Raw genomic sequence first — 26,760 nt, 5'->3', positions numbered from 1 at the left:
ATGAGAAAACAAATGCAAACCAGGAACCTTTTAAATGACTTATTTTTGGAAGCTGTATAAAGTTGTGAGGCACACATTGCCAGACATAAAAGATACTCAAGGGAGAGTAAGTTTTACCCAGTGTATCTGTTGTTACGGGTGATGCTTATTACTTCTAATCAGCCACTGAAAAAGTGTTGGTTTTGTTGCTGTTGTTTCTTTTGACACAGCACACAAAATATCTGCAACTACAGTAAATGCTACACTGCTGTCTGCATGCATGCCAGTGCCAGCAGGTATACCTGTTTCCCTGAAACAGTCTAGTGCTTCATGGTTGTAGCACACTGGTTTTGACCCAAGGGAAAAAAAAATCCTCTCTCCTACTGGACAGAGACTCAGTGAGTGTGAGCAAAAGCTGCCTCTTCCACATGGTCATCTTGGTGGCAGCTCCCATGGGCCTGGACATACAAATTCTGGCAGTTGGCAACAATAATAACCAGAAAACCTGAGCTGTGTTTGAGAGCTAAGGACGTGGTAACTGGTACAAGAACAGAGTTACAGGGAATGGCACAAAGTCAAACACAAACCCTGCTCATACAGCACATGTGCACAGCCACCTCCCACCTCACAGCAGCCTCAATTAAGAAAAAGCACATAAGAAACACATGATCCTGCTATCATCCCCTCAGCAATAAGCCAGGCAGAGGTCACTGTTTCATACTGATGAGGTCAGAAAAGGCATGACCTATGACAGCCTCAAAGCAGATGCTTCATGGGGGCAAATTATCCTTGGCTTTCACAGGGTCTGGCACCTAAAAAGCTACAGCCTTAGGAGAGTTTGAAACCTTGGAGCAGAAAAGACACAGATGGAGGGGCTGATGCGTAGAGAAATCCAGCTCTGCTGACCCATCTGAGGCTGAACAAAGCCCCTCAGTCTCCCAGCATAGCTAAGCCAGCACCTGCAAAGCCAAATCCACGTAAACTGAGACACAGGGGGCAGGATGGGGTCTGAAGTCCTAAGCCATTGTTTGCTGTCTTGGCTTGTTTTCATGTCCTGAATCAACAGGAAGAGAGGTCAAGACTCCTCCTGGCACAGCAGCTGGCCATGATGTAACAGTTTCCACATCTTCTGTGCAGAGGTTATGAAGAGCAAGTCCCTCAGCTGTGTCCCATCTTTGATCTTCTTACAGTTTGCATGATATAGGAATTTCCTTCTTTTTAAAGCTACATAATAATCTGTTAGTTACTTGTTTTACTGTGAGCATCACAAGCATAAAAAGGTGGTTGCAAAGGTAAGTTTAGCCCAGGGTGTATGAAAGAGCAGGGAACAGAAAACCAAAATCTCTGCATCACGACCTCAGGACAATTTATGCCTTGTGCCTACTCACCTATCAGGAGGAAAAAGCACACTAATTATTCCTACAGAAAATGCTCTAGATAAGAAGAGTTAAGAAGCATGCATCTTATAGCTGAACAAAACAAAGCAACGCTGAAATTTATATATAATAGGTAATTTTTATTAAAAAAAAAGAATTGTAACTGACATAAAAGAAACTCCATGAAATGTGCCATACATTCAAAAAGATGTATCTAAAGTAATTGATTTCTTATTCTCTGAGGTGATCATTGATACAGATACTTCCCGACAGTTAAAGAACGAAACCAAAGTTCTGTAACCTTTTGCCCTAAATTATCTTGCAAGATGAAGTTGAAGAGTTCCTGGCCAACAGTCCTACCTTGCTAAATGCCACATACAGAAGATGAATTTAGAGATAGTTCCACTGGCTTCTCTTCCAGCATTTGCAGCTGTGGTGTCAATGAGACTGGTCTGCAGAGCTCGCTGGTTTGGGTACTGATGGCAGACTGAAGAAACTGCCCCGGAAAGAGTCCAAAAAGGAAAAAACAACAGTTGTCTTATCCTCAGTAATACCTGTAGTTCAAAGCCAAAGAGGTGGCCGAAAGTGTGCACTCCCAGGTGAACCTATAACGTACAGAAGTATATTTCCCAAGAGCCATTTATTTCTTATATCCCCGTTTCACAGAATATTAGAAAAAGACCACCATATACAAAAATCTTACAAGTTATTAAAAAAACCTTCAGACCATTAAAACACACAAGAAAGTATTTGTTTGCATACAGTAGAAATACAATCCTCATTAAAGCAGCATACCAGAGAAGCCAGTTGTTAAGTAAATTTTCAATTAAAAAAGACAAAAGCCCAGATGTTCCTGTAACACAACCAGAACACTGGAGAAAAGAGAGGAACAAAACATTCATAGTCTGCCATTCCAGGTATATCATCTTTGTAAGGTCACTTCAGGCCTAAAAGAATATGGTATTGAACAAAGAGCATGGAGACAGCGCCTGGGCAGAGTATTCTGGGCCCTACCCTCAGAACAGCAGCTCTCCTCTGCTATGCTTTACTGATGAAGCCTCCTAATGCTTTCCCTCCAGAGGACAGTTTGCCACCAATGAAGACAGTCCAGACTCAAATCGTGAGGCTCCCAAATAAAACAGGGTGGTGAAGTATCTGATTTACACACTGACATTATTAAAACCTCAGACTTGCTGCCATCAGTAAGAAAACATGAGCTCTTGGGATAATCTTGGAGAAAAGTGATTCTCAAAAAGTTGTCCCTGCTCTACCACCTTGCTTGTGGTCAGACAGGATTCACCTGGCAGCAGGGAGGGAGCCTCCAGAAGAATGCAGCACATGCATAGCTGTTCCTGGGATAGCATCCTGCTATGGTTGCCTCATACCAACCACCATGACAGCAACTTGCAGAAGCCCAGGGTCTTGGCAACAGCCCCCTGCAGGTCCACACCTCCTGCAACTGCTATACACATGCAGGTAGTTCTCAGGAAGGGCACAGTGACCTACACTGGCAAACAGCCATTATAGGCAACATCTACATTTATAAATAAACTCCCTGCTTTCAGCTTTTTCAGTCCCTCTGTTGAAGTACAGGCTGCTGATTCTTCTAAAAGCCTAGAAGATCTTAAGCAACAGAAAAATAAAAACATGGACTCCTTCCTTGGGTCGATGCAAGAAACACCCCAAAACATCAACTGGTTCTTGTTTGGCATTAAACGAAACATAAACATAAATCTCAGCCTTAACAAATTAAGATGTCAGATGCTAGTCCTACTCCATAGGATGCGGCTTTTTCTCTGTCTCAAAACGTTTTCACTTCCCCTTCTGAGGCACTGGAAGTGGAGTTGCTTCTACTTTTGTGGCTCAGTCACCACACAGAAATACTTGCCTGGCAATACTGGCAACATTCATGGCCCCTTGGTTTGTGAAAGATGTCCTACAGCCCAGCAGTGTCCTGTGCACAGCTGCAGGAGCAGTGCTTGCTCCGTGAGGGCAGGGAGAACTGTTCCCAAACCTCATCTTTTCAAAGCATGACTACCTAAGTTACCTGCAGTATCCTGTTAGCTCTTCCTTTTGGCTTACTGCTTGACTGGTTGTTTCTGCTCTAAACATGGCTCCAGCATCATCCATACTCGACCCTCCTCATCATCTCCTTGATGTGTCCACCTGCCACACTGATCCCGCAGTGGAGATGAACACTGGCCATTCACTCTTCAGCACACTGACACTTTCCACTGAGTACGACTGGTTCATATCTGGCTGCCCACCTCTTTGCAGGGCCTCCTGCCCTCACCTTCTCTGCTCACCAGACACCCTTCATAAAGAAAAGTGAAAGTTCCTGCATTTGCTGTTCAATACTTCTTCCTACATCGTGGAGATGGTGAATGCTAGCATATGCCACAAACTTCCTGCCAAGATACAGACTTTATATTATACAAATAGGTAAAAGCTTCAGACAAAATATCCTATAATTTCTGTGATGTAACATTTTTAAATAGCATTAAAAACACAAACCATCCAGCCCTTGTGATTAAATATACAAACTTTTGTGAATTGATAAGGCTCATAGGTACATATGCAAAAATAAAGTGCCCCTCCCCCACCAAGAAACAGTTCTGTACAGCTATGTTTGAAACAGAACAAGTTATGTAAAATAAAACCTTACAAGCTGGAAGTGCAGCCAGACTTTCAACTCTTGTTCTCATTTCTGCTTTCAACTCAGCAACAGAGGAGTATTTACAAGCGAAAGAGGAGCTGCCATGGCTGACTCCACAATGCCATTGACCTGAAACCTGTCCAGCTAAGTGCCTCACAGGGCCTTGGTGCTGGCTGGGTGTGCAGTGTGGGGCACGGGCTTCTGATGAGGGTAGTAGCTGTACAAGTAAACCTGTAACAGGATAGCAATGTCCACAAAAACCTGCAGAAGTCCACAGATGGAGAACTGGAAAGGGGCCTGATTCAAGATGAAGTAAACAGTCTTGAATGTGTCCCCGCTGGTCCACATCAGCACCATCTTGACACTAGAAGACAGAAAAGAAAAGAAAGAGTATTTATTGAGAAGAACTTGGCTTGTGATTAGACTTGCCATGCCAGAGTATGCTACCTACTTCAGCAAGGGTTTATACTCAACAGTGGGTTGGGACACCCCTTGACAACGGCAGTGTACCTAACCAAGACATGCAGCACTGTACTTGGAAGGGAAGATCAAATTCTCTACCCCACATATTGCAGCACTCTTACCTCAACAATTACAGCTCCAAATGCCTGTGGCTATGAAGGTATCCAGCATTTTAAAATATCCCATTGGGATATTCGACTCAGTGGTACTCTGTAAACATGACTGCCACGTGCTGACAGCACTGACCATAAACCAAAGTAATACAGTGCATGGAAAACAAAGGCAATTCATTCCAGCAGTTACTTCTTGTCCATGCAATTTTGCACTCCTTCAAGGTGGAATAACATGTAAAGTGCCCTCTCATGCATGCACATTTTTTTTAGCATCTGCTGAACCAAACACTTCTGATGAGGTACAAGAAACCATTTCTTACTGCAAAAAATGCAAAATCAAAAAAAGTCCAGAAAGACAGATTGTCCAGTAATACAGAAAGGGAAAACGACATGCCTGCAGCTGTTACTGGAAGGATGAACATCACTAGGGATTTTTATCAAGGACACTGATCAAAAGCAATGCTTAGGCTTCCTTTTAATACCCGTCCTTGCTTTCATCTAGCTGCACTGCTGAGCCATCCCCTGTCCTGCAGTCCAGCTCCTGCTCCCCCACATCAGAAGAAACTCTGGGGAACAGAAGAAAGCTCTTCAAATAGACCAATTTTTTTTCAGTGCCCTCAACAAAATGTGAACAGCCAGAGCCTGAAGACTGTTTCTGAGCTTCATGCACTTTAACAGGAGTGCTTTTTAAGCAGCTGGATAAGCAGCAGCGGACAAAAGCTTTGTAGTTCACAGTATGAGCATTGCGCATGATTTGTCATAATTATGAGCAATTACGTTTTGCCAGCACTGACTCCAATTCATCAAACACAGTCAGGCCCTTGCAGCAGGATAGGACTTAATGTTCATTTCTCAAACATTCAGGCAGGGAGCTAGCACAATTTGTATTTTGGATACAAGTACACTATGCTATTGCAAGCCAAATGCTGCAGCCCACTCTCTCCCCATAAAGAAAGGATGGCCAAGAGCATCAGTTTATATTGCCCCATCGCACTAGGGAAACACAAGCCTTTTTGTAACTCATGTGATGTCACTGAGTGTAAACAGGTCTTCAATCACATAATCACGTAATAGTTAGGACTGGAAGGGTCCTCAAGATCATCCAGTTCCAACCCCCTCTCAGGGACCTTTCAAAGTAAGTCCACTCCCACTGTGGGGAAGTGCAAGCAAGGACATGGGGTCGAGTAAGCAGTCATTCCCCATCCAAGGTCATTCTAAAAATGTAAATAAATAATCAGAGAAGGAAAACAAATGCTAAACCTGCAACTGCCAGTTGTGCTCTGTGCACAAAAAGCCTTCACCACCTGCCCTGTGCATGTTCCCAAGTCACACTGAGTACCTTACACCACACTTATGGGAGGTTTGCTGATGCAAGCAGTGGTGGGGATTGTTTGGGATTTTAATTAGGAAGGGTGATAAACTCTGAGGGTCATAAAATTGGCACCTTGTTTGCAGGCAGCCAACATTCCTCCTCCTCTGAGTTTAAGCTTATCTGTGTTTGCTAGGCAACTGATCACAATTTGTGAATCTCTGCTAGCGTGGTTGGAGACCCTCACTAAAAGCGCATGCTAAACCTGGCAGGTCAAACTAACTGCTCGCTGTTGACAGAAAAACTACTCAGGGATGCCAGGAAATATCTGGATTAAGAATTTAATGTGCAAAGGATATTTGTCACATATTCCCCATGGAGAAAGCTAAGTGGGTTTTAAAAGTGACCCCAGGGTATAGTGTAGATGTGGAGAAGATACAAGCTGTCAGAAGATGCACAGCCTACAAAAGAGTTTACTCCTCCAAAGAAATAATAATCACTGGGGATTGCAGCTCTGCAGCACCATAGGAGCCAAGCACTAGAAGCGCACCTCTACCTGTAAGACATACTGTGCTGAGTTTGCCAAAGCAATTCAGGATTCGCTAGGAAGCCACTTGTGAACTCAACAGCCTGTAACACCAACTGGGTAACTTAGTCCTTCTCCTCAGGGCTGCTCTGAATCTCTTCTTTGCCGAACCTGTAGCTGTGTCTGGGATTGCTCCGACCCAGGTGCAGGACCTTGCACTTGTCATGGTTAAACTTCATGAGGTTGGCATCAGCCTACTTCACAAGCATGTCAAGGTCCCTCTGGATGGCATTCCTTCCCTCCAGCGTATCAACCGAACCACACAGCTTGGTGTTATTGGCAAACTTGCTGAGGTTGCGCTCAATCCCACTCTCCGTGTCAGCAACAAAGATGTTGAACAAGACTGGTCCCAACACCGATCCCTGAGGGACACTACTCGTTACTGGTCTCCAGCCAGACATTCAGCCATTGACCACAACTCTTTGCATGTGGCCATCCTTTCAATGTCCTTGAAAGAAAGCATCCTGCTCCTTTTGCTCGGAACCAGCTTGTTGCTGCATATGCTTTCTATGTTTTGCCTATGGTGTGACCACCCTGAGAACACCAAATCTCATCTGACCTTGGAAGCTAAGCAGGGTCCAGCTCAGGTCTTCTCTAAGATTATGCGACTATTTAAGAACACTACCAAAAGATCTTCCCTGAGGCTGGACAGTCATGAGTGGCACAATGTATGGGATCATATGGGCAAGCGTTTAAACCAGTTAGCACCTCCAGTGCTTTGGAATTTCACTCCTGAACAAATGTGGAATCTGAAAAAATTATCAGAACACTTAGACGAGGTGGGCTGTTGTCCTGGCAATACCAGCGAGGGACAACTCGCTGCAACGTCCTTGAGGTTGGCCAACCTATCTTGGGCAGAGAGCTGCCTGCCTCTTGCCTGCCCTGGAGGAGAAAAGAGGACCAGTGTCTGTGAAGAAAGGAAGGGGTTTATTGCTCAAAAAAAATGGGAGTTTTCAGGTGGTTGTGGGAAAGGAAGAGGAAAAAGAGGAAAGCACACACGAGCCATTCATCCACTGCTCTGCTGTAACGTCCGTTTGCTAAATGAAGCTCCAGTTCCTGTAAGATGTGTGAAGCTCATATTTAACAAGCTACCAACACACCACAGGGGGAAATCCTCTAGTCTCAGCTTTCTTCCCCTGCAGGACTCTGCATGCTGCATGATGGTGAATCTGTGGGATCACAGTAACATCATGAATCTTCCAGGGAGCCACCTGACTCAGCAGCAGCTTCAGTGCAGGCTGCCAACGGCAATGAACAAGCCCTCTGCATGGCTCTGCTCCTTTGCAGTACCATGTACCAGGTGCCATGAGCTGACAGATTGCAGCCTATTGGCATCTATCTGGCCCTTGGCTTTACAGTGCAAGAGAAACTGCTGCACTGTTAACGTAGATGAGGCTTCGCTGCAGGAGACAGTCAGGACATACCACCAACACTGTCTGAGACTGGACAGCACAGCACAAAGAGCAGCCTCATGCTGTATCTTCCTGACATCTGCAAAGCTGTGTGAGCACAGCCATTCTGCACAGCACTGGCTACACAGCAAAGCAGGAGTTGGGAGTAAATAAATGGGTGTCTTTCCTGAAATAGCCCAAAGATAAGTTGGGGTGACATGAAGATGCTCACCTTGTTGACATGAAGGATACAGTCTAGCAGGACAGCTCAACTGTTCTTAGCACAAATAAGTGAATGGGTTAGGGGTGAGCAGTGCCACAATGCAGTTTGGGGACACAGAAATAAACAAATGGCAGCATTTGTTTGTGTGACTACAGAGATGCCAACTGGAGGGACAGGAGGCAGGAACTGTGCTGAAATAGCTGGTATTGCCAGAGGCTGAAGCAGACTTTCAGTAAAAATAGCACTTCCCAGTAATTTAAATCAGTACTGCAGTATCCAATGACAACAAATCTCCTAAAAGCAAGTGCCTTCCTTACAGTGAGCTTGTTACAAGGAGCTGCTAATGTAGTAACAGTCAGTATCAGGTCTGTGTCAATAGCAATTGACCACAAAGAGGAAAAGCTGGCATTTTTCAATTGCTCATAAGATCTGAAAGAACACTTATTTATTCTGCTGTTGGAATTAATTCTCAGAAAGACACCATCACTTCTGATCAGATGCTAGATTAGGGGTGGATTGCTGAAGGCTGTATTTTAGTACGGTAATATAAAAATGCCCTACAGCACTGCTGTTCTCCAACGCAGACAGCAGATGCCACACAGACACTGTACCAAGCTTCATTTGCTAAATAAATAAATGGCATGCTAGAAAACAGCATTCACTTTTCTCATGGAACAACCTGTTTCATTCAGGTCCCTTACATATTGTGTATTAATTATGAAGTGACAGCAACTAGAGGCAGAAAACATGAGTACACCATATCTGCAGTTAGCCAATGAAGCATAATTTTTCAGGAGAATATTCCTGAAATTATTCAGATGCAGAGAGAGCTTCTAAGGTGCATTCAAAAGAGCTTTGTTGCTTCTCTTTGAGAAACTAACAGAGACTGAGTAATTTACAGAACAATGAGATTAGCCAGGTATTTAGTCTCAATTCCCTTATCCAGGACTAATAAACTCGAATCAAAGCCTTCCGGGATCTTCATTCTTTCTGCTCAAAACCTGTCTGCAACAGTATCAAGTCTCTGGTTTTCCTTTGGAGTCTGCATACACTCTGCTCAGTATCAGCCACTTTTTGGTCATTACACCTTTCAAGAAATCTGGAGAGAGATTTTTTACAAGGGTATGTACAAGGGTAGTGAGGCACTGGAACATGCTGCTCAGAGAAGCTGTGGCTGCCCCGTCCCTGTAAGTGTTGAAGGCCAGCTTGGATGTGGCTTTCAGCAACTTGGTCTAGTGGAAGGTGTCCCTGCCCATGGCAGGGGGCTGCAACTAGCTGAGCTTTAAAAGTCCCTTGCAGCCCAAACCAGTCTGTGATTCTGTGAGTCTTCTTTCTTCATCTGAAAGAGCAAAAAAACTGCCAAAAAAAAGGATCTTGTTAAAAAAATATGAGATTTGAAGCCCTATCTTCCACCTCCCTGGTAAACTGCTCTGTCTGAAGACCAGTTGCAATCATCCATCAAAATAACTTACAAACAGTAGCAAATTAGCAGAGCTGCAAAGCAGCAGTCTGCAGAACACAGGCTGGTACTTAGCACAAAACCCACACAAGAAAGATACGGCAGTACTCGCTTCCCATTTGCACTGTAGATTTTCTCACATCAATGTTATGACTCTGCATGTTTGTAGCTTAACACACAAACCCAAAAATACCCTGCAAGCTGGAAGACACAAAGAGGATCAGACATTAGAGAGTGACTTCCGCTGAGAAATTCTGTAGTGGTTTGACCAAACACTGCAGCAGAAATAGCAACAGGAGGCTCGTGTTGCCCTGGTGTAATTACATCCTGCTACAGTCACACACTTGTTTCTAATTGTGCTCAGACAGTCAATGAACTCAAAAATCCTGTTGTTTTCAATAACAGAAAAATGAGTATAATTTATTGACCTTTATCTACTTTGAATGCTGCTCTTTTAGGGGGATGTTTTTTCTCCTTCTATCCCAGGCAACCGTAACTAAAAAGAAGAGAATTAGCCTGGGCTCTTTTTGTTCAAGAATCAGTGGAAGTTGACCACAAATTTCCCAGCATCATGGCTATGACATGGGAAATGCCAGGCTCAAAAATCTGAGTTTTTAGACTGCCATAGTTTCAGACATTTCTTCATATATACTATCACTTGACTTTCATATATGTTTAAAAACTGGTGACAGTTCTTTAGATGACTGGGGATATAAAAGTAGAATAAAATTATTTAAGGGCTGACATGTTAGTATTTCCTCCAGCAATAAGGTGCACATCGAAACAGCCTGTCAATGAGTATTTTGAACACTGCATTTGGTTTTGGGAAGCAAGCAAGAAACTACAGAAGGTGCAACCTTTTAAGCTGTTGCCTCCCACAAGCCATTTGCATGGTTATGTCTGGAAGAGAAAGCAGATTCAGTTGTAACATCCTGACTCTGGAAAACTTTCAGCTCCCATTTGCAGCTCCAAAATAGTCTTCTTAGAGAAGACAGCAAGCATCTGTAACACTGCACTTCGATCACAGGCTGGCTGCCTTCAATAGTGAAACACAGACCAGAAAACATGAAATCCAAATGCCATGGTATTTTTGATACTGCACAAAACAAACAAAAATTAATAAATAGAGCATTTGTTCATAACAAAAAGCCATATGGCTTAACAAAAAAGGAGTTCTGCTGATGCTAACCTATTTGTTTTGCCTGCCAAAAATTACTGAAAAGGAAAAAAGAAGAAAACATTGGGATGGGATATCCAAAGTGTCCAAAGTTTGAAAATGTGGAAACTAAACGTGCACACCCTAAGATGCGCCCTTCTGTGCGAGCAAGCACAGATCTTGTTTTTAAATACTGCACAGCCAGCTGGAATCCAAGCATGAAACTGTCCACCAGTCCTACGTGCTCTGCCTTGGTAAGAGTGCCTTACCTCACTTCTCAACAATTCCTCTGAGGCTGGAGCAGCACTGACCATCTCAATTGGAGTCATTTGTTCAGCCCCGCAATGCTAGCAGGAGTTAAGAGAAGCATGTGGCAAGAGAGATCCAGCATTTATTTTGGATCCCTGGAAATGAGCTAAAGCAGTTGAGTTAAAGCCACAACCATGAGCAATGGATACCACGGAGGGCTGCAGTACAAGAACAAATTGCCTGAAAGCTCTTGTGAAGGCCTGTACACGTCCCCGAGGAAAGATAAAATGGATGACTTCACTCTGGAACACCATCAGGCAAACAAACCCAGAAAGATGCAGTCTGAAGTAATTGTTGATGGGTTCTTTTTCAACATATGCATTTTATGCAGACTCACAAATAAAACAAAGGTTAATGGAAAATTACGGTAAGCAGGTATTTGTCAATTACTTTTCAGCATAAACTTCTGTTTTCTAAATTCCATAAAGCTGCAGGGTGTGAGGCATTTTGACCCTGCTTAGCACACCCACCCAAAAGCCCATATGTGTTCGAACATATCTGTCAAAGGACAATCAAGGAGAAACTACAAAGACACAGAAGATGGGTCTGGTGTTAGTGGATAGTCCAGGATCATTCGTATGGCCTCTGGCTATTTCAAGCAGCTATGCCTAAAGTTTAGTCTGTACATGTCCAGTAACTGGTAACCCTTAACAGCTACAAAATATTTCTAGTATTCTGCAGCTTGTGCTTCAGAAAGAAGGGCAGCAGGTCTTAACAGCCTCAAACATCCTGTTTGTCTGCACAGCAGGTGTGAAAACAAATCTCTTCTGTGGATCAGAGGAAATACTTGAACCACAATTTACAACGGTGCATTTCCTGCCAGGAGACACAAATGGACACTGGCCAGACTGCAAAGCTCAGGTCTGCTCAGACATGTGGTACAAACACATCTGAGACAGGCTCTGCTGCTGCTGCAGGCAGATTTGGAAGCTTCAAGACATGCTGCCATGAGATGAAGCATCTCTCCCCAAGTAGCAGCAAATCACACCTTGCACTGCTCAGAGTAATACAGTCAGCTGCCAACGCACATAGTAGTGTCACCTTAACATAAATGGTGCAGAGCATTCCTAAATTACACCACCCTTCAGCATCCCATGAAGTTGTTTTTGAATATCTGTCACCCCTTCCCTGTCTCTCACCTCTCACCCAAGGCATTACAATTAATGGCACTGTAGACACAGCTGACTAAAGACACCACTGTTATGCCCCACAGGGCCAGTGCTAAGAGATGGCAAAATTATGTCCCTCTATTAGCACCACTCAGTGTATTGCTTTCTCTACTTCTAAGTAACTTGGGACACATACAATTTGAAAGGTAATAAAAAGACAGGAGGGAACAGAGCTTTGCTTCGGCACAGCTTCAGCTGTGTATCCCAAGGCTCAAATCATAACTCTTAAATCTTTCTTTCTTCCTGTCCTAGACAACGAAATCATCAGACTCTTCCTCCAATTTAACTTGAGGTAATTTAAACACAATTTTCCTTCTTCTTCATATGGGAACTGGTACTTACTCTGAGTGTGCTTTTAGTATTAAAATTCAGTAACTGCAATTGTCACTTTAGTCAACATACACAAGGTAACAGTCCTAGCTCTAATACCCTCCTTATTGTGAATGACGAGTGCTCAGTAATTGTCTCCAAAGCCAGCGCTGTGAGGACAAAATCTAACTATATTACAGTCATTACTTTTTATGAATTAATCACATACTTCAGCTAGCAAAATCCTTCTCACATTCTAAGAAAACACAGAAAGACTGAAAACCCCAAACACACTAAGTGTATAAAGCGAGAGCGATCACTCAGGGACAAAGTCCTACCTTGCAATCAGTTTACTGCCTGGAAGTAAAGTAAGATGTTTGCAAGAAACACAGCTCACACTCTTCTCAAAAACACTTTACCATTATAATATGTCTTATTATAACGTCTTGCAAGCTCTGTATAAGGGTATGTCAGCACCTAAGTCTTCATACAAAATGCCAGTTTTCCCCTTTCCTTCCACATGCATATGCGTGCACAGAGGTACTGAAGTTCATGGCAACAGTGATGGACCATACGTCTGTGTGCAGGAAGGTTGTGCTTTGCCAGGAGGTGCCATCACAATCCAACACTTTCTGAGCCACTTTCCATGTGCAGCATCACCACTGACCTACACTGGCTGCTGAGCCCTGCTTAGGTTTAAAGCCCTAGTGCTTTAAAGCCCTGCTGTGGACAGAACTGAATGCTGTAGGGAGGAAATAAAAGCACCACAGTCACATCCCACAGACAATAGCATGACACAAATTTTTACATTTCGGCCCAGACCCTCTGGAGGTCAAATATCCCCTAGATATTTTCATTCCCAAACCCTTGCATCTGCCCCTTTGCACACTATGAATCCTGCTTTAGGAAATTCTGTAATACAAGATTTAGTATCTGAAGGGACAGGGCTTCCACCACTACCCTGAAAAAGCTTACCTGACAATGCCAGGACATCTTGCTTGGCATATAATTATGTGGACACACAACATTCCCTGCCATCCTCCCTGGCACAATCCTACCTCTGAGTCTTGCTGAAACAGCTTTTTCTGACACCACATTTTGTTTCTTCTTACATCCCACTCAAGAATGCTACAAGCACTTACTCCCTGTCTCAGTTTTCAGGTAAATCACCCATCCTGTCAGTCACTGCACTTCCCAGTTTTCTCTGTTTGCTTGCCCCTCTGTGTCTGAGGAGCAGGGGACCAAATGCACCACTGCAGGTCAAATTCTAACAGAAAAAATCTCTTGTCTTTCTGGACCACCCTGCAAAGTAATTTCCTGGCCTAAGTTTCACCAGTTTCCTGCTGTTCTAGCTCATTTATTAACCACCTACATTACTCACCACCCTACTCACTTACAGATCTTAATCACGGTCAGTATTACCATTATGAATGTTTGCATCCTTGCATCTCAATCTACATTTCTTCAAACCCAAGTCTCATTTTACTTCCATTCTATATTTCTAATCTCACCCAGTCCTACTGCATTGAGGGAGACAATTCTGCAAACACATAAGTAGATAACTTATTCCACTTAGACAACTGACTGTGGTGAATTCTGTCAAAATAATACCGGCATTGGAACTGAGGCACTTCTGTTCCTAAATTTATTACATAACAGAGAAAAAAAGCATCCTTAGAGAACTTTTGTCTCTCAGGTGCCTCAATTCTGAACTTTTGCATGTTGGCAAGACCTGACCTTAATTATGCAAAATACCTTGCAAGACACTTCCTTGCCAGCAGAAAACAGAGTGCCCAAATTTAATGGAATGTTTTTTGCAGCAGAAGTACATTTTCTCTTGTATTCCAAATTTTCAGGGCACAGTGAAAAGCACCAACTGAAGAAAACACTCATTAAATATGCCAGCAGTGTTTTATTCCTATTACTGTAAAGAAGCCTTGAACTATTTGTAAAAGATGAATGCTTTTGGTTTGAAGTCAACTGCTCTGAATTTACCTTTTTAACTGACAGGCTGAGGTGCCAGGGGAAGAGAAATGAGAAAGAGGTTCAATATGAACAAGAGCTTTAGCAATCCACATTGTGCTGCAATCTGGAAGACACTTAAGGGAAGTGGATACTGCTGCTCACCCTGTCAGAAGTAACGGGAGGGTAAGGGAAAGAAAGTCTTCATCACCATTTTTTTTCACCTGCCTCTTCCTTCAGTTCCTGAAATTCTCAGATGTCTTGAGCTCACAGGACACAAAGAACTGCCTTTGGAGTCTCATACTGTGGTGCTACAGGCCTTGAGAGAACAGTTCTGGGGAGACACAGCAGGCAAGCACAGAGGTGAACGCAGCACTGACCCCAGCACAGCAACCCACAGGCCATATGCCCACAGGGACTCAAGCAAAAGTGAAGGTCCTTGAACCTGAAGCATTGATCACAGGTCTGCTGTGACTGAAAAGAGGGTGTGGAGAAGAGCAGAGAATCCGTTTGTTTCCTGGGATTCAGAACAAAATGTTTTCAATCTATTTGTTCACATGCTGACAGGACTCTGCCTGAGTGCATTAAAGAAAGACCAAGCCTCTTTACTTTCCTGACTTAGTAACACTTCAAAGGGAGAAGAAACTAGCAGTCTTCTGAGGACTAGAGACCACTTTCTAAACCTCTTAACTTTAAAACAGTAAGATTAGGGAAGGGAATCTGATATTCTGGTGTTTATTAGAACCACAAATGGAAAAGGGTAGAGAGAAGCTGTAAGTGATATGCCTTACAGTTGTAAAAAAAAATCGTCCATCCAGTCATGAAAATTGTTTACTGACTACTCCTCAAACTCTTGCAAACCTGGATGTGTATGTAAAGTCCAGAAATTAGAAACCCCAGACTATTTTATATAAAGGCCACCATTTAGGACAACAGTAACCAGTTGATCAGTGCCGCAGTAATTAAACAAGAAATGTCACCAAAGCAAAACAATGGAACAAGTAAAACTTCCCCAGAAAATTGTATGAATGCTGTCTGGAGCCTCAGAAGCAATGACAACAATTTTTGCAAGCCCACAGAGAAAGCTAAAGTTCTGAGTAGAAAAAGCACTTAGGAAAATGAATACGATCACATAACTACAATAAATGGTAAGAACAGTTTAAAATGGGCAATTTGTAAGCACACTGACAGCTGTGATTAACTTAGTGCAGTAGAAAAGGCCGTGAAATTAAGGAATGGCCTATACAACACTACGTACAAACCACTTTTAAGTAGTGCTAATAATTTTGCATTTACCAATGTATTTCTGGCTCACACTTAAGACCTTGATTACTCCATTTGCGAGGAATCCCAGATTTACCTATTAGTTCCCAATTATTCTCTTGAAAACTACTTTCTCTTTTAGAACTCAGTCCCTTATGATTGTCTATACAAAGCTTTCTGTAATGAAAAACCTGCTTCTCGATTTATGGGTCAGATGATTTGAACCCCTAAAGCTATTATTTTATTTTTTTTTTTTAACTCAGTGGCCCCTACTTCCTGTACCCCTCTTCCACCTCCTCTCTCTTGACTATTTAGTATATAAAGCAACTACTATTTTAAGAATACGAGTAGACATGCTTATATGAGGATTTGGAGGCTACAATCTCAAAGCCTCAGAGAAAGAGTTTTCTCTCTTCAGCAGCTTCATTCTGGTTAGTCCCAGACTGGACACAACGCACTCAGGTCATCACTGTACTGGCCAGTGTCTGCTTTATGTGTACAGCATACTGACAAGAGGAAAACTCTCATGTAGGTATCCATTATCCCTACTTCTATTTCTTTGATTTTGCTCTCATCCATGCAGTTTTTCCCAGTGAGAAACAGAAGCTGGGGATGGGTGGAATCAATAGTGGTACTGCCTGCATTATCCGCTTTTAACTTTCCTTCTTTTAACACTTTTTAAGTCCTTTTCAGTTAATTTCTCTTACTCCTTCACTGAACCTCACCAAAGAAGCACAGATATGTAATGAAGTTGCTGTAACAGATGTCAGCTGCATCCAACGTCTCTCTTCTATGGAACTAAATTTATTTTTAGTGAAGAAGCTAATGCAGAACTAGTGCCTGGGTAGAAACATGCACAACTCATGCTACTTCCCTCTGGCTTAGGGTTTTGTTTTCTTTTAAACAGCCAAACTACAAAGCAAGTAACTCACTATTCAAAAATTCCTCCAGGCTAAAAAAATCCCAAGAAACCACAGCAGTGGCACCTTTACAGCACTTGCCTAATCTCCTTAAACCTAAAATATCCATAGAGGAGGTATCCAAACATTGGTTAGCCAACCCTGAATAAAGCCTCACATCACAGCACCTGGCTAATTCAATAAGGCAAAAAAAACCAGCAGCTCACATTAATCTCCACGGAGTTTGAATAAAGCCACGACTGGTCTCTGGGAAAAACATTGTCCTCGAAAGTCAAAAGCTTGTCTTAAAAAATTGTATGAAGAGCTGCACAGCAAGCAAAAAGCTATAGGGAAGTACCAAATAAAAGCACCCCACAACAAAATTTTATCTCCCCAAGACATACCATCTTCTCCTATTTTTAACATTATCTATAGTGAAAATGAGGAAATAATATCTCAGGATACACATTTAATATCATTTCTTTCTTTCATATCTCTTTACACTGCACTTATTTCACTGGATACGTTTCAGATAAATGCCTGCTCGTAACTAGCTCACAGCTGCAGCACACCTCATAAAACACTTTGAATGGAAAAGCATTCTTAAAATTTGCAGCTCTTGGCTCCAGCAGCTCCTGAGATGATCAATGTTGATTGTTTCTCCTTCGGTGGTGATTTGTGGTTTTTAAAACAGGATAATCACTGTGACCAGTACAGTACTGACACAGGAGGGACTAAATATTTTCTTTATTTCATTGCACAATGATCTGATTGAATGCAATGAGATTTTCCTCATTCAGCCTTTTTAGGCCAGATTTATCAAGACAGGCTCACACATAAGCAGAGTAACTGATTGTGCTAGTTGTATCTAGGTGGTGAAGTTTTGTGCCTTTGATCCAGTGCCAGCCAAATGTGACAGTCAAAGATATGCAGAAAGGAGGTTCCTTTCAAGCAGACTGACAACTGGCCACAGACTAGAAGAGAGACCTGGGAGCTCACAAGGGGATGACACAGCCCTTCCCTGGCTCTGTCACTCCAATCCTGCAGCTGCGCAGGCAGTACTGAGCCAGGCACAGCATGTGCTAACCTGCGTCCAAACATGCAGTCAGGAAAGAGACAACAGCACACACCAGGAGCTGAACAACCCTTGCAAGAGTATGTCGCTTACTGGGCCCATACTTCCAAGCTAACCACCGATGGCCACACCGGGGTATCACCTGGACTGTGTGCTTCTGAGTGTTCAAGACATGCAGCTCAGTTCAGTCCTAGTGCCGAAATTCTTTCTCGCACCTGGGGAGATTCTGCCAACCAGCTACTCTGAAGTCCAAGCACCGACAGAAAAGAAACTGTAGCCCGTGAATTTGCAGTCAAAAAGGTTCACCGCCAAGCGATTTTTACCAGCTTTTGTGAAAAACTTTCATCGAATCACAGCATGGTTTGGGTTGGAAGGGATCTTAAAGATCATCCAGTTCCAAACCCTGCCATTGGGGAGGGGCACTTTTCACTAGAGCAGGTTGCTCCAAGCCCTGTCCAACCTGGCATTAAACACTTCCAGGGATGGAGCATACACAACTTCCCAGGGCAACCTGTGCCAGTGCCTCATCACTCTCACAGTAAAGGCTTTCTTCTTTATATCTAACCTAAATCTCCCCTGTTTAAGTTTAAACCCATTGCCCCGTGTGCTATCACTACAGTCCCTGATGAAGAGTCCCTCTCCAGCACACTTGTAGGCCCCCTTCAGACACTGGCAGGCTGCTATGAGGCCTCCACACAGCCTTCTCTTCTCCAGGCTGAACAGCCCCAATTCTCTTAGCCCGTCTCAGCTTGATCCTATCTCACTCTGTACCAAAGGGGCTCCCAAGCAGAAAATGCCTTAAGCATCAAAGCAAATTTCTATACATTCCCTCAATAACATTTCAAGCTAGAAAAGAACTTCAAGTAGCTAGTATAAGCATCTCCAAGCCAAACAAGTAGAAGGAACAAATACAACAAAGAACATGGTTTGGGGTTGGTGGAGAGTGGTTATTTGTTTTGACCAAATTATAAATCATCCCAGCAAGTTTAAAAGCTGCAAAACAGAAGTCATTTCAAAACAGCGAAAGAGAAGACAGCATCACAAATGATCACAGCACTCCATTAACTCAATTTGCTGCTCTACTGTTCCTACAAACCAGTGCACTGATGCACCAAAGTGAACATTTTGTCTCTTAAAAACCTTTACAAGTTGCCTTTGCAATTTGGAAATCTCAGTGTCATTGCTGAGATATCCAGTAAACAGTATGAAAAGATAATCTAGTTTAATACCCCGAGAGTGGGTGCAAGATTAGTTTTCTGTCCAACACTTGTTTACCAATGGTTTCCTAGTCGTGACTGTAAATGTCTCCTTTGAGCTTTTTTAAATGTCAGTTACAAGCAAAAAAAGTTACACAAAAATAAATACTGATGTCATTTGCTACATACATAATAATGTATTACAAAAAAGTGATAAGTTAATATGTGAGTTACACTGGCAGAGTTATTTGCTGCAGGCTCAGAAAACTTTCTTCTTCATTACTTTTGCTATGCAAGATCTCTTTAGTCCATTTCTAATTACCAGTGTTGCACAGCTTGAGTTGAACTTTTATATGCTGCTAACAGCAACAGCAGTAGTTTTAAACATTTATTGCACTAAAATGCATTTCACCTTGGAACTGTCCAGCTGGACTCAGACAACAGGTCAGACCTCAGAGGTGTAATGGAGCTCCCACTGCCTTCAGCAGTGCTGCACCAGCTACTGACAGAATCTTCTCCAACAGCTGCTGTATTTTCAAGTAAAATTTAGGAAAATAAAATTGTCCTTCCTAGAAAAGCTTTCCCAAACTACACTAAAGATTTACCTACACACACAAGAACACGCTTACTTGTTTTACATAAGACAGACACCATACCTCATTCCCTCCGTAGACCTATTCTGGTAGTTACGGTAGAGCTGAGGAACACCTAACATAGCTTCAGTGAACACTGCAAGGAAGCCCAGTGTTTCCACAAAGAGAGATGAGTCAAGCCAGAGGTAAGTGATGTAACCGGTCACACCAGTGAAGGTCAGGACACACTGCACGTAGTCTGTAAACTTGCTCCAATGCCAGAAATAGTTCAAGTCAAAATCTGCAACAGAATAGGAATGGAAGAAGAATAAAATATGTTTTCCCAACCAGACTTAATCAGGGTGGAAATGAGAGCTGGGAAGCATGAGGGAGCCACTGTCAGTATCTGGAGGTAGGGAAAGATAGAAAATAAGGGGAAGGACTAAAAAAAAAAAAATTAACAAAACAAAACAAATCAAACTCAAAACCAACAAGAAAAATAAGAGTCTTGATTTGGAAAGCATTTTTGGGGGAGTGTTCAATAAAGAAACAATAAAACAAAGACTTACAAAATAACAAATATTTACAAAGATGATGAAGAGAAAGCATTGACTCTCAAGTCTCAAGTACCAAACATGAGGAATTATGAATCTGGCTCTAGCAGAGCTAGCATAGGAAGTGTTTCACAAAAAACTCTGAAACACTAAGTCCAGGCCCCAAGTACATCAGTGCAAGTACTCTCTCTCTTAGGTCATTATCTCTGTCTTCACACTGCCTCAATCCAAGCTGCTTAGAAGGTCACCTGAAGACCACAGCTCTGTTCCCTGGTGCAATGCAGCTGCCTGCCATGGTAAAGTCTTACTGATGTAGGTGTAAGACTGACAAAAATTCCCCTGCAACAAGGCCACTCACAGATATCATCACTTTTCACCCCAAGGGCAAAACACACTTCACTCCTGCCTTTGACAGTCTCCATGAATGCAGGGTGCACACCCAGTTCTACATCCATCAGAACAAAATGCTGTATCACAGAACACAACATCCTCTTTTGAGAGGAAAGTACAAAGCAACCACGCCATTTGCTTAGTACATTAACAGAATGCCACTGAATGTATGTAGCTGTTGTATCGATGAATAATCAGATATACAAGACCCTTATCATTGATTGTGTAGCAAAATAACAATTTTAGATAAGAACTCTGAAATAACTGTTCATTAGTAGGTGTTCATGTCTTCCTTCCTTAAAAGCAAAGTTAAAAACACCTACCTTCGGCCAGCTTCATTCTGTTAATTGTCAAGACAATGATCAGGGTTATTATAAACATCCCAAATGTGTGCAACACAGCAGCACATCACTAGAAGATTTCTGTCACTGCCTCCTAAGCTTAAGTGCAGAATGCTACAAAAACGTCCCACTGTTAACTCAGGCAAGGAAGACACTGACCTTCACTGAAAACAGTAACAACAAATTCAGTGAAATGGGAATATAGGCACGTAGCTGCCTGAAGATACACAGACACACCAAATACTAGTTTCATTTTCTGCATCTTTTCACACTTTCATATCATGATCAGTCTGACCCTCAGATGCTCTTATTAACTGGTCTCCCCTTTTTAGTACTCTGCAAGCTCTCAAGCCCTACTGTCTGCATTCAGCTGAATCATGGTACTTCCGCCACACAAAGAGGAAGGCAAAACAGGACAGGAGCCATGTCCAACCTGCAGCATTGTCAGCCATCACCCTGAACTGAATTAAATAATCTGTGGCAAAGCCACTGCCAATTTAACATTGACTTTCAGTATTTTATGGCAGTGGCTCCCGGGACTCAAGAATTCAGAGACGCAAGGCTAAATAAAAGGTAGACCCAGTGCACAGCCCACACAGCACATGAGCATCATGCAGTTCTGGAGCTTTGCGAAGGCTTTCCTTTTTGGAGATGAAGGAAGAACAAAACAGAATGAAGCAAAAAAAGGAGGGCACAACACAACCACAGTGGCAGGAAAAGACTATCCATTTCAATTTATGTCTATTGCATTTTCTGCAGAGGAGCAGAGTCAATGAGAACCTCTGACAAAGTAGAAGGAATAACGGACACCCAAAACTCCCATTTCTTTCACTTTGCCTGACCTATGTCTGCATAACATGAAGTAGCAGAGGCATAACAAAGTAAACTCACACTTATTTTGACAGCTTCATGAGCAATACCAAGCAAATGGCTTCATCCAACACAATAAGTGTGCCACTACACAACTCTTATATTTGCAAGAAAAGCTTCCAAGTGTAAATGTCCCTGAAAAAGCGACAGAGGCATTTGGGCTCACAATGCGGATGGAATAATGAACAGCAGAAGAGAAGGGGACAATGAGAAAGATAGTGAGGTTTCAGACCATCTAATAAAGCAACCTCCATCCTGGAACAGAAGAGCTACTGATGGCTTTTGATCAAGATGTAACTACTACTTTTACCAGATTACTTTTTTAAACCTTCTGAGATGTTCTCAGGAAGCCTTTAGTTTCTTCACAGACATCTAAAGCACTGGTCAGAGCACTTGCATTCAAATAAGCAGGGTGGAAAACTTGCATTTAGTTTCTAGCATGGGTCATTCAATTTTGATACAGTGTCAGGGCTGACCTGCATAGACTGTGATTCTCCTGCATTCTCCAGGCAGTAAAGGATCTTTTTCAAAATACCCACCTCTGTACACCAAATCCTTATTTCCTCAAGATCATTTTTGTAATAGAAATGAAAGAACTAAATCTACATGGGGGTGTGGAAGTTTTGGAAGTTCATGGAACAAAACCAGTCAATGTTCACACAACTACCGTGAGACCAGCTACAAAATCCATGGACCCACACAAACACTTAAACATGCAATTACCTCCTGCTACACCAGCTGTTTATGTGCATATTCAGCGCTGCCTCACTCAAGTCCATTCATGTAAGTACTAATGTCCCTGAACCTAGTATTAGGCAGCCAAGAAATATGGTAATGATGATAATTTACTCATCATCTTTTGATGAGTACTGAAAAATACTGAAAATTTTCAGTATTATTTCTATTATAACAACATACATAGACGAGAAAACTATCATGTGAAACAAGACTTCAGCTGAAGCAGGAGAGTTAATTATTAACACAGAAAGAGACTGATTCTCTTTTGCTTGAAACTATCATGGTGCATATAGTTTCCATTTCACTATACTAGGTTATGAGTTGTAGTTTCTGCTATAAATTTTGAAGAGAGGAAGAAGACGAGAAAGACAAAATGAGATAAGAACAATCATAATCTTACAGAAAAACATCTGTTTACCCTAAAAACATACCAATACATAATCACCAGTTGTTCTACTTAACAGATGTATTTTCCAAATGAAAAAGTCTATTTTAGGACAGTCCACATCACCAAATTCTGCATAACCAACTACTTTCAGGACAAAAGAAAAGAATGACTGATTTTTTATTTCTTTTTAAAAAGGAAAGAAGTATAAAATGACCTTTCATACAGGTCATACTTTCTCTGGCCCTAATTTTAAGTGTTTTGACTGTTTTGCCACAATTGCTTCTTCTTAAGCAAGGCTGAAGCTTATCTTCTCTGACAAGTGGTTTCAGAAATTCAAAGGGAAAAAAAAATCACGTACCCATCACTTGAAGGTTTGGAAATAAACCGTGACTCATTTTTCCAAGTGGCTCCCTGCTCATGGAGGTCCAAACATACTAGCCCTGTAACAAGAGCTGTATACTTTCAAAGAAAAAAACGTTGGTTGTGCTGAGTACTGTGACAAGTGTATACAAAAAAAGGCTTTTAAATGCTTAAAAACAAATGGGAACTGTTTCTTAAAAATTAAATAAAACCAGAAAGGAGAAATAAAACCAGGAGGAGTTTTAAAAACAGAACAAAATCTACATGTGTGTGCAGACAAGTCCTGTCCTCCTCCAATAGAGAGCAATCTGCAGCAGAGCCGAGAGGCAGATGTAGCTACAGCTGTCCCAGGAAGACAACCAGAGGACACCAACCAGTGCCCTGGGCCATATCATCTGAGGTGCAGAACTGAACAAAGCTATAAATATTATTACAATCATTATTCATGTTGGAATAAAATTACAAATAATAGAGACAATATTGGGATTTTTGCTTTCTCTCCCCAGCAAACATCGTCCCTTCTCTTTAAAAGGGCAAACAAGAAATACCACTGCACCATAACTTATTTCTATCAAGTGTCTTAAAATCTGTCAAATTTAAATCTGGATGCATGATCTTTCTAGTCCCTGAAATAGGAAGGCACTGCTTGCACAGCTCACTCCATTCACTAGCTCCCCATCACGCCCAGAAAGAAATTTATGACGTGAGTCTGTATTCAGTTGATGCAGTTCAGATGGTATCTCCCAGTCACTAACATCTTGGACTGATCTGAATTGGCATTACTGCAGTGAAAGGTACTTTATCTTATTATCCATGCCTGAGCTCTTTAATCCACTCAGTGAATTACATTTTAAACATGCTAATCCAGTGATAGATGAGATATTTATGTTTGAAAATCCTATTGATGCTGCGGGAAGGAGCAGCTCAGTAGGTTCTTTGTGCAATGACTGGAGAAAAGTCTACACAGCTTGAGGGTGAAGAAAGATGAGATTAGAAGACCTCCTTCAGGAGGCACAGTGTATGTCAGTTATGAAAAATGTAAAGCAGGCAGAGACAGCACTGCAAATAACCATGGTTAGCACTAGTCAAGCCAAAATGTAAGTAGTACACTGAAGATTATGATGTGGGATATATGCCAAACGACACAAAGAAGAATCCACAGTATCAACTTTCATTTGGGGATGACACAAGAGTCCAAACAGTTACATTATTTTTAGTCAAGAAGCCAAGTCAGCTACCATGTTAGTTCCTTTCAGGAAAGTGAAGCAAAGACTTTGACATCCTAAAAATTATTTACTGTAGCTCTCAGTTTCTCTTGCTAGTTGCATCTTATTTTGTGCCTTGACCTTTCTAATTCTGTACCTACATCTTTGTGCTACATTCACTTACACTTGTCTTTAGTCATTTGACCCAATTCTTGTTTTCCATTTGGTTTCTCTTGCATTCAAGGTCAATGAAGAGCTTCCAATTTACATTCTATCTTTTCAAGGTGGGAGAGTTTGCATTTAGCCCTTTGTATAGCTTCGCCAAGGAAATTCTTATGAAGGCAGCTGGATTTATTTTACTGTGCTCCCTCCTGTTCCTTATAAATACCATCAGTTCATAGCCATGCACCCGAACTGCCTCCCATAATCAAACCCTTGGCCGCCTGTATGAAAAACACTGCTCACTATCTCATTCTAAGAGCATGCTAGACAGTCTCTACTCCCGAGTGCCTTTCTAAACAGATTACTGGGTAGTTAATCCCACTCCCCCACCCCATTACAGCTAAATCTTGTGCTCTGGGAGACTGCAGTCCTCTTCACAGAACCCCCAATCTCCCATCATCTAACTCTGCACGCCTCACCTGGCCTCCTGTCACAGCCTATTTCTGGACACGATCAAAGGAGTCCAGCCTGAGCAGTCATGTCCAACACCTTCCTTAGCAACACTGGAATCCAAAACCTGAGCGCTTAGATGCTGAGAAAGAGCCTGATAATGGTAATTCAGCCAACCTGGAGCAGTTACAAAATGCAGTCATGGCTAGGAATTACTTCAGGTTATTATCCATGGTGTTTTTACTGTAAAATGTACACACATTTTAAGGATGCAGGAGCCAGAACCTACAGATCTCTGTCCTGCCTGCAAGTTAACCATTTGGCTACAGTGCAGCAGGCTCCCCCTCACTCGCTCTTTTGCTTGTCTCAAGAACTTTGCGGTCTCCGCGGTAAAAGGGGCTCAGCTCTGAGCAGCAGGCAAATACAATGCCGCTCTTTATCCCAGCCTGGCAATACGGGCAAATCTTTGGACAGCTGAAAGACGCAGACTTGTGTCACTAGGCTGACAAGAGAAATTGGCTCAGATATTTCACACATCGAGTGCTCTAAGCTATAAACAGGCACTGCACTTGGCAGTACCATCTTCATAGGAGCCACATCCTCTGAAAAGGACTTGGGAGGCACCTGCCACAAGAGGCGAGGCATGGGCAGTAGTTCTGAAAAGGAGACTTTTACACTTGCAGTAACCTCCAGCTGTGCCCACAGGCATTATCTCTCTCCCTGGCAATCCTGATTACAGATGCCTTGTCTCAAACCAGCAGCAGGATTACAGAGAAGCCTGCTGGCTAGCACTCCCCACCTTGCTCATTCTGAGAAGCTCTCAGCCAGCAGGTGGGTTTCTCCAGTCCTCTGTTCTGAAATTCCTGTGTTTCCCAGAGGACATCCAGGAAATAACTGGGCTAACAAGAGCAGGAAAGCTCAGTTATGACTGTTACCAGGCAATCAGTAACTTCTCTCACTCTCACCAACTACATACCCAGTTAGGCACTTTATTCTTTCCTTCCAGAAAGAAAGAAGGAAGCAGCACGAGAGACAAGCAATGAGAATTGACACATTTAGATTTTCTTTCTTCCTTTTTTTAAGAAGTGATAGAAACCTGCAAAATGCTGTCTGAAGCCAGCATTTCTTTTACACTCATTGGGACTGGAAACGGACTTCTTATGTTTCACTTGTGGTACCAAAGAGAAGAAATGAGAGCTTAGCACCACAAACTTTTGGCTCTTATACAAACCACTCTATGGGGGGAAAAAGATAATATAATAATAAAAGGAATTCACCATCTCTATAAAGATGCTAGCATCATCATTCTCCATCTCCATTCCTTCAGGCCTGTAACCCAGGAATTTCTGCATCTCTGCGAACTGTTAAGTATCTGCACAGTGCTGTCACCCTAGTACCTCAGTACCTCCTTTACCTTACAACATTCCCATCTACAGGTTATTGTCATCTGGTCCGCACACTGGGTAGTACCCAAACGCTGTCATTTCTCCCTTTCCAGCATGTCTAATATGGGAGCAAAATATTCCAGAGGGTCTTGAACCTTCTGAAAGGTATTTCATTTGTTCAGTCTATACTAAACAAATTACTGTCATTCAATGGAATCCGTTTTTGACACCCTTTGGGCCATATAGTGCCTTCCCTTGACTACATCTAGACTGATGCCAGAGTTTCAATAGAGCAGATCATCTTAGTAATTGACTCTCCTAAAAGCTCCAGTACAAGTCCTTTAGTTAACAAAAAGTAACCACTTAGACTTTCATTTGAGAGGGAGAAAATGTCAAATCTCAACTGCAGAAAAAAAGGCCTGACACAAATATTCATGCAAAGAACCTTTGTTT

General features: G+C 42.3%; 1 protein-coding gene across 4 annotated transcripts in view; it reads right to left on the bottom strand.

The window, feature by feature from the left end:
* Nucleotides 1–1,474: 1,474 nt before the first annotated feature.
* The window catches only part of SLC66A2 (solute carrier family 66 member 2), a 74,951-nt gene continuing 49,665 nt past the window's right edge, over nucleotides 1,475–26,760 (bottom strand). For 3 of the 4 annotated variants that reach the window (XM_061346354.1, XM_061346356.1, XM_061346355.1), the window contains 2 exons: nucleotides 19,549–19,765; nucleotides 1,475–4,375 (listed from right to left, as the gene is read on the bottom strand). In XM_061346354.1, the coding sequence (XP_061202338.1) occupies nucleotides 4,165–4,375; nucleotides 19,549–19,765 (428 nt within the window). In that variant the 3' untranslated portion in view covers nucleotides 1,475–4,164. The remainder of the gene's footprint in view (nucleotides 4,376–19,548; nucleotides 19,766–26,760) is intronic. The other variant, XM_061346357.1, reaches the window with a different exon arrangement.

This window comes from Neopsephotus bourkii, unplaced genomic scaffold, assembly GCF_033783945.1.
Source record: "Neopsephotus bourkii isolate Nb327-2 ecotype Australia unplaced genomic scaffold, CSIRO-AGI_Nbou_v1 NB_272, whole genome shotgun sequence".
Classification (NCBI taxonomy): domain Eukaryota; kingdom Metazoa; phylum Chordata; class Aves; order Psittaciformes; family Psittacidae; genus Neopsephotus; species Neopsephotus bourkii.
This window is presented reverse-complemented; position numbering and strand designations above follow the sequence as displayed.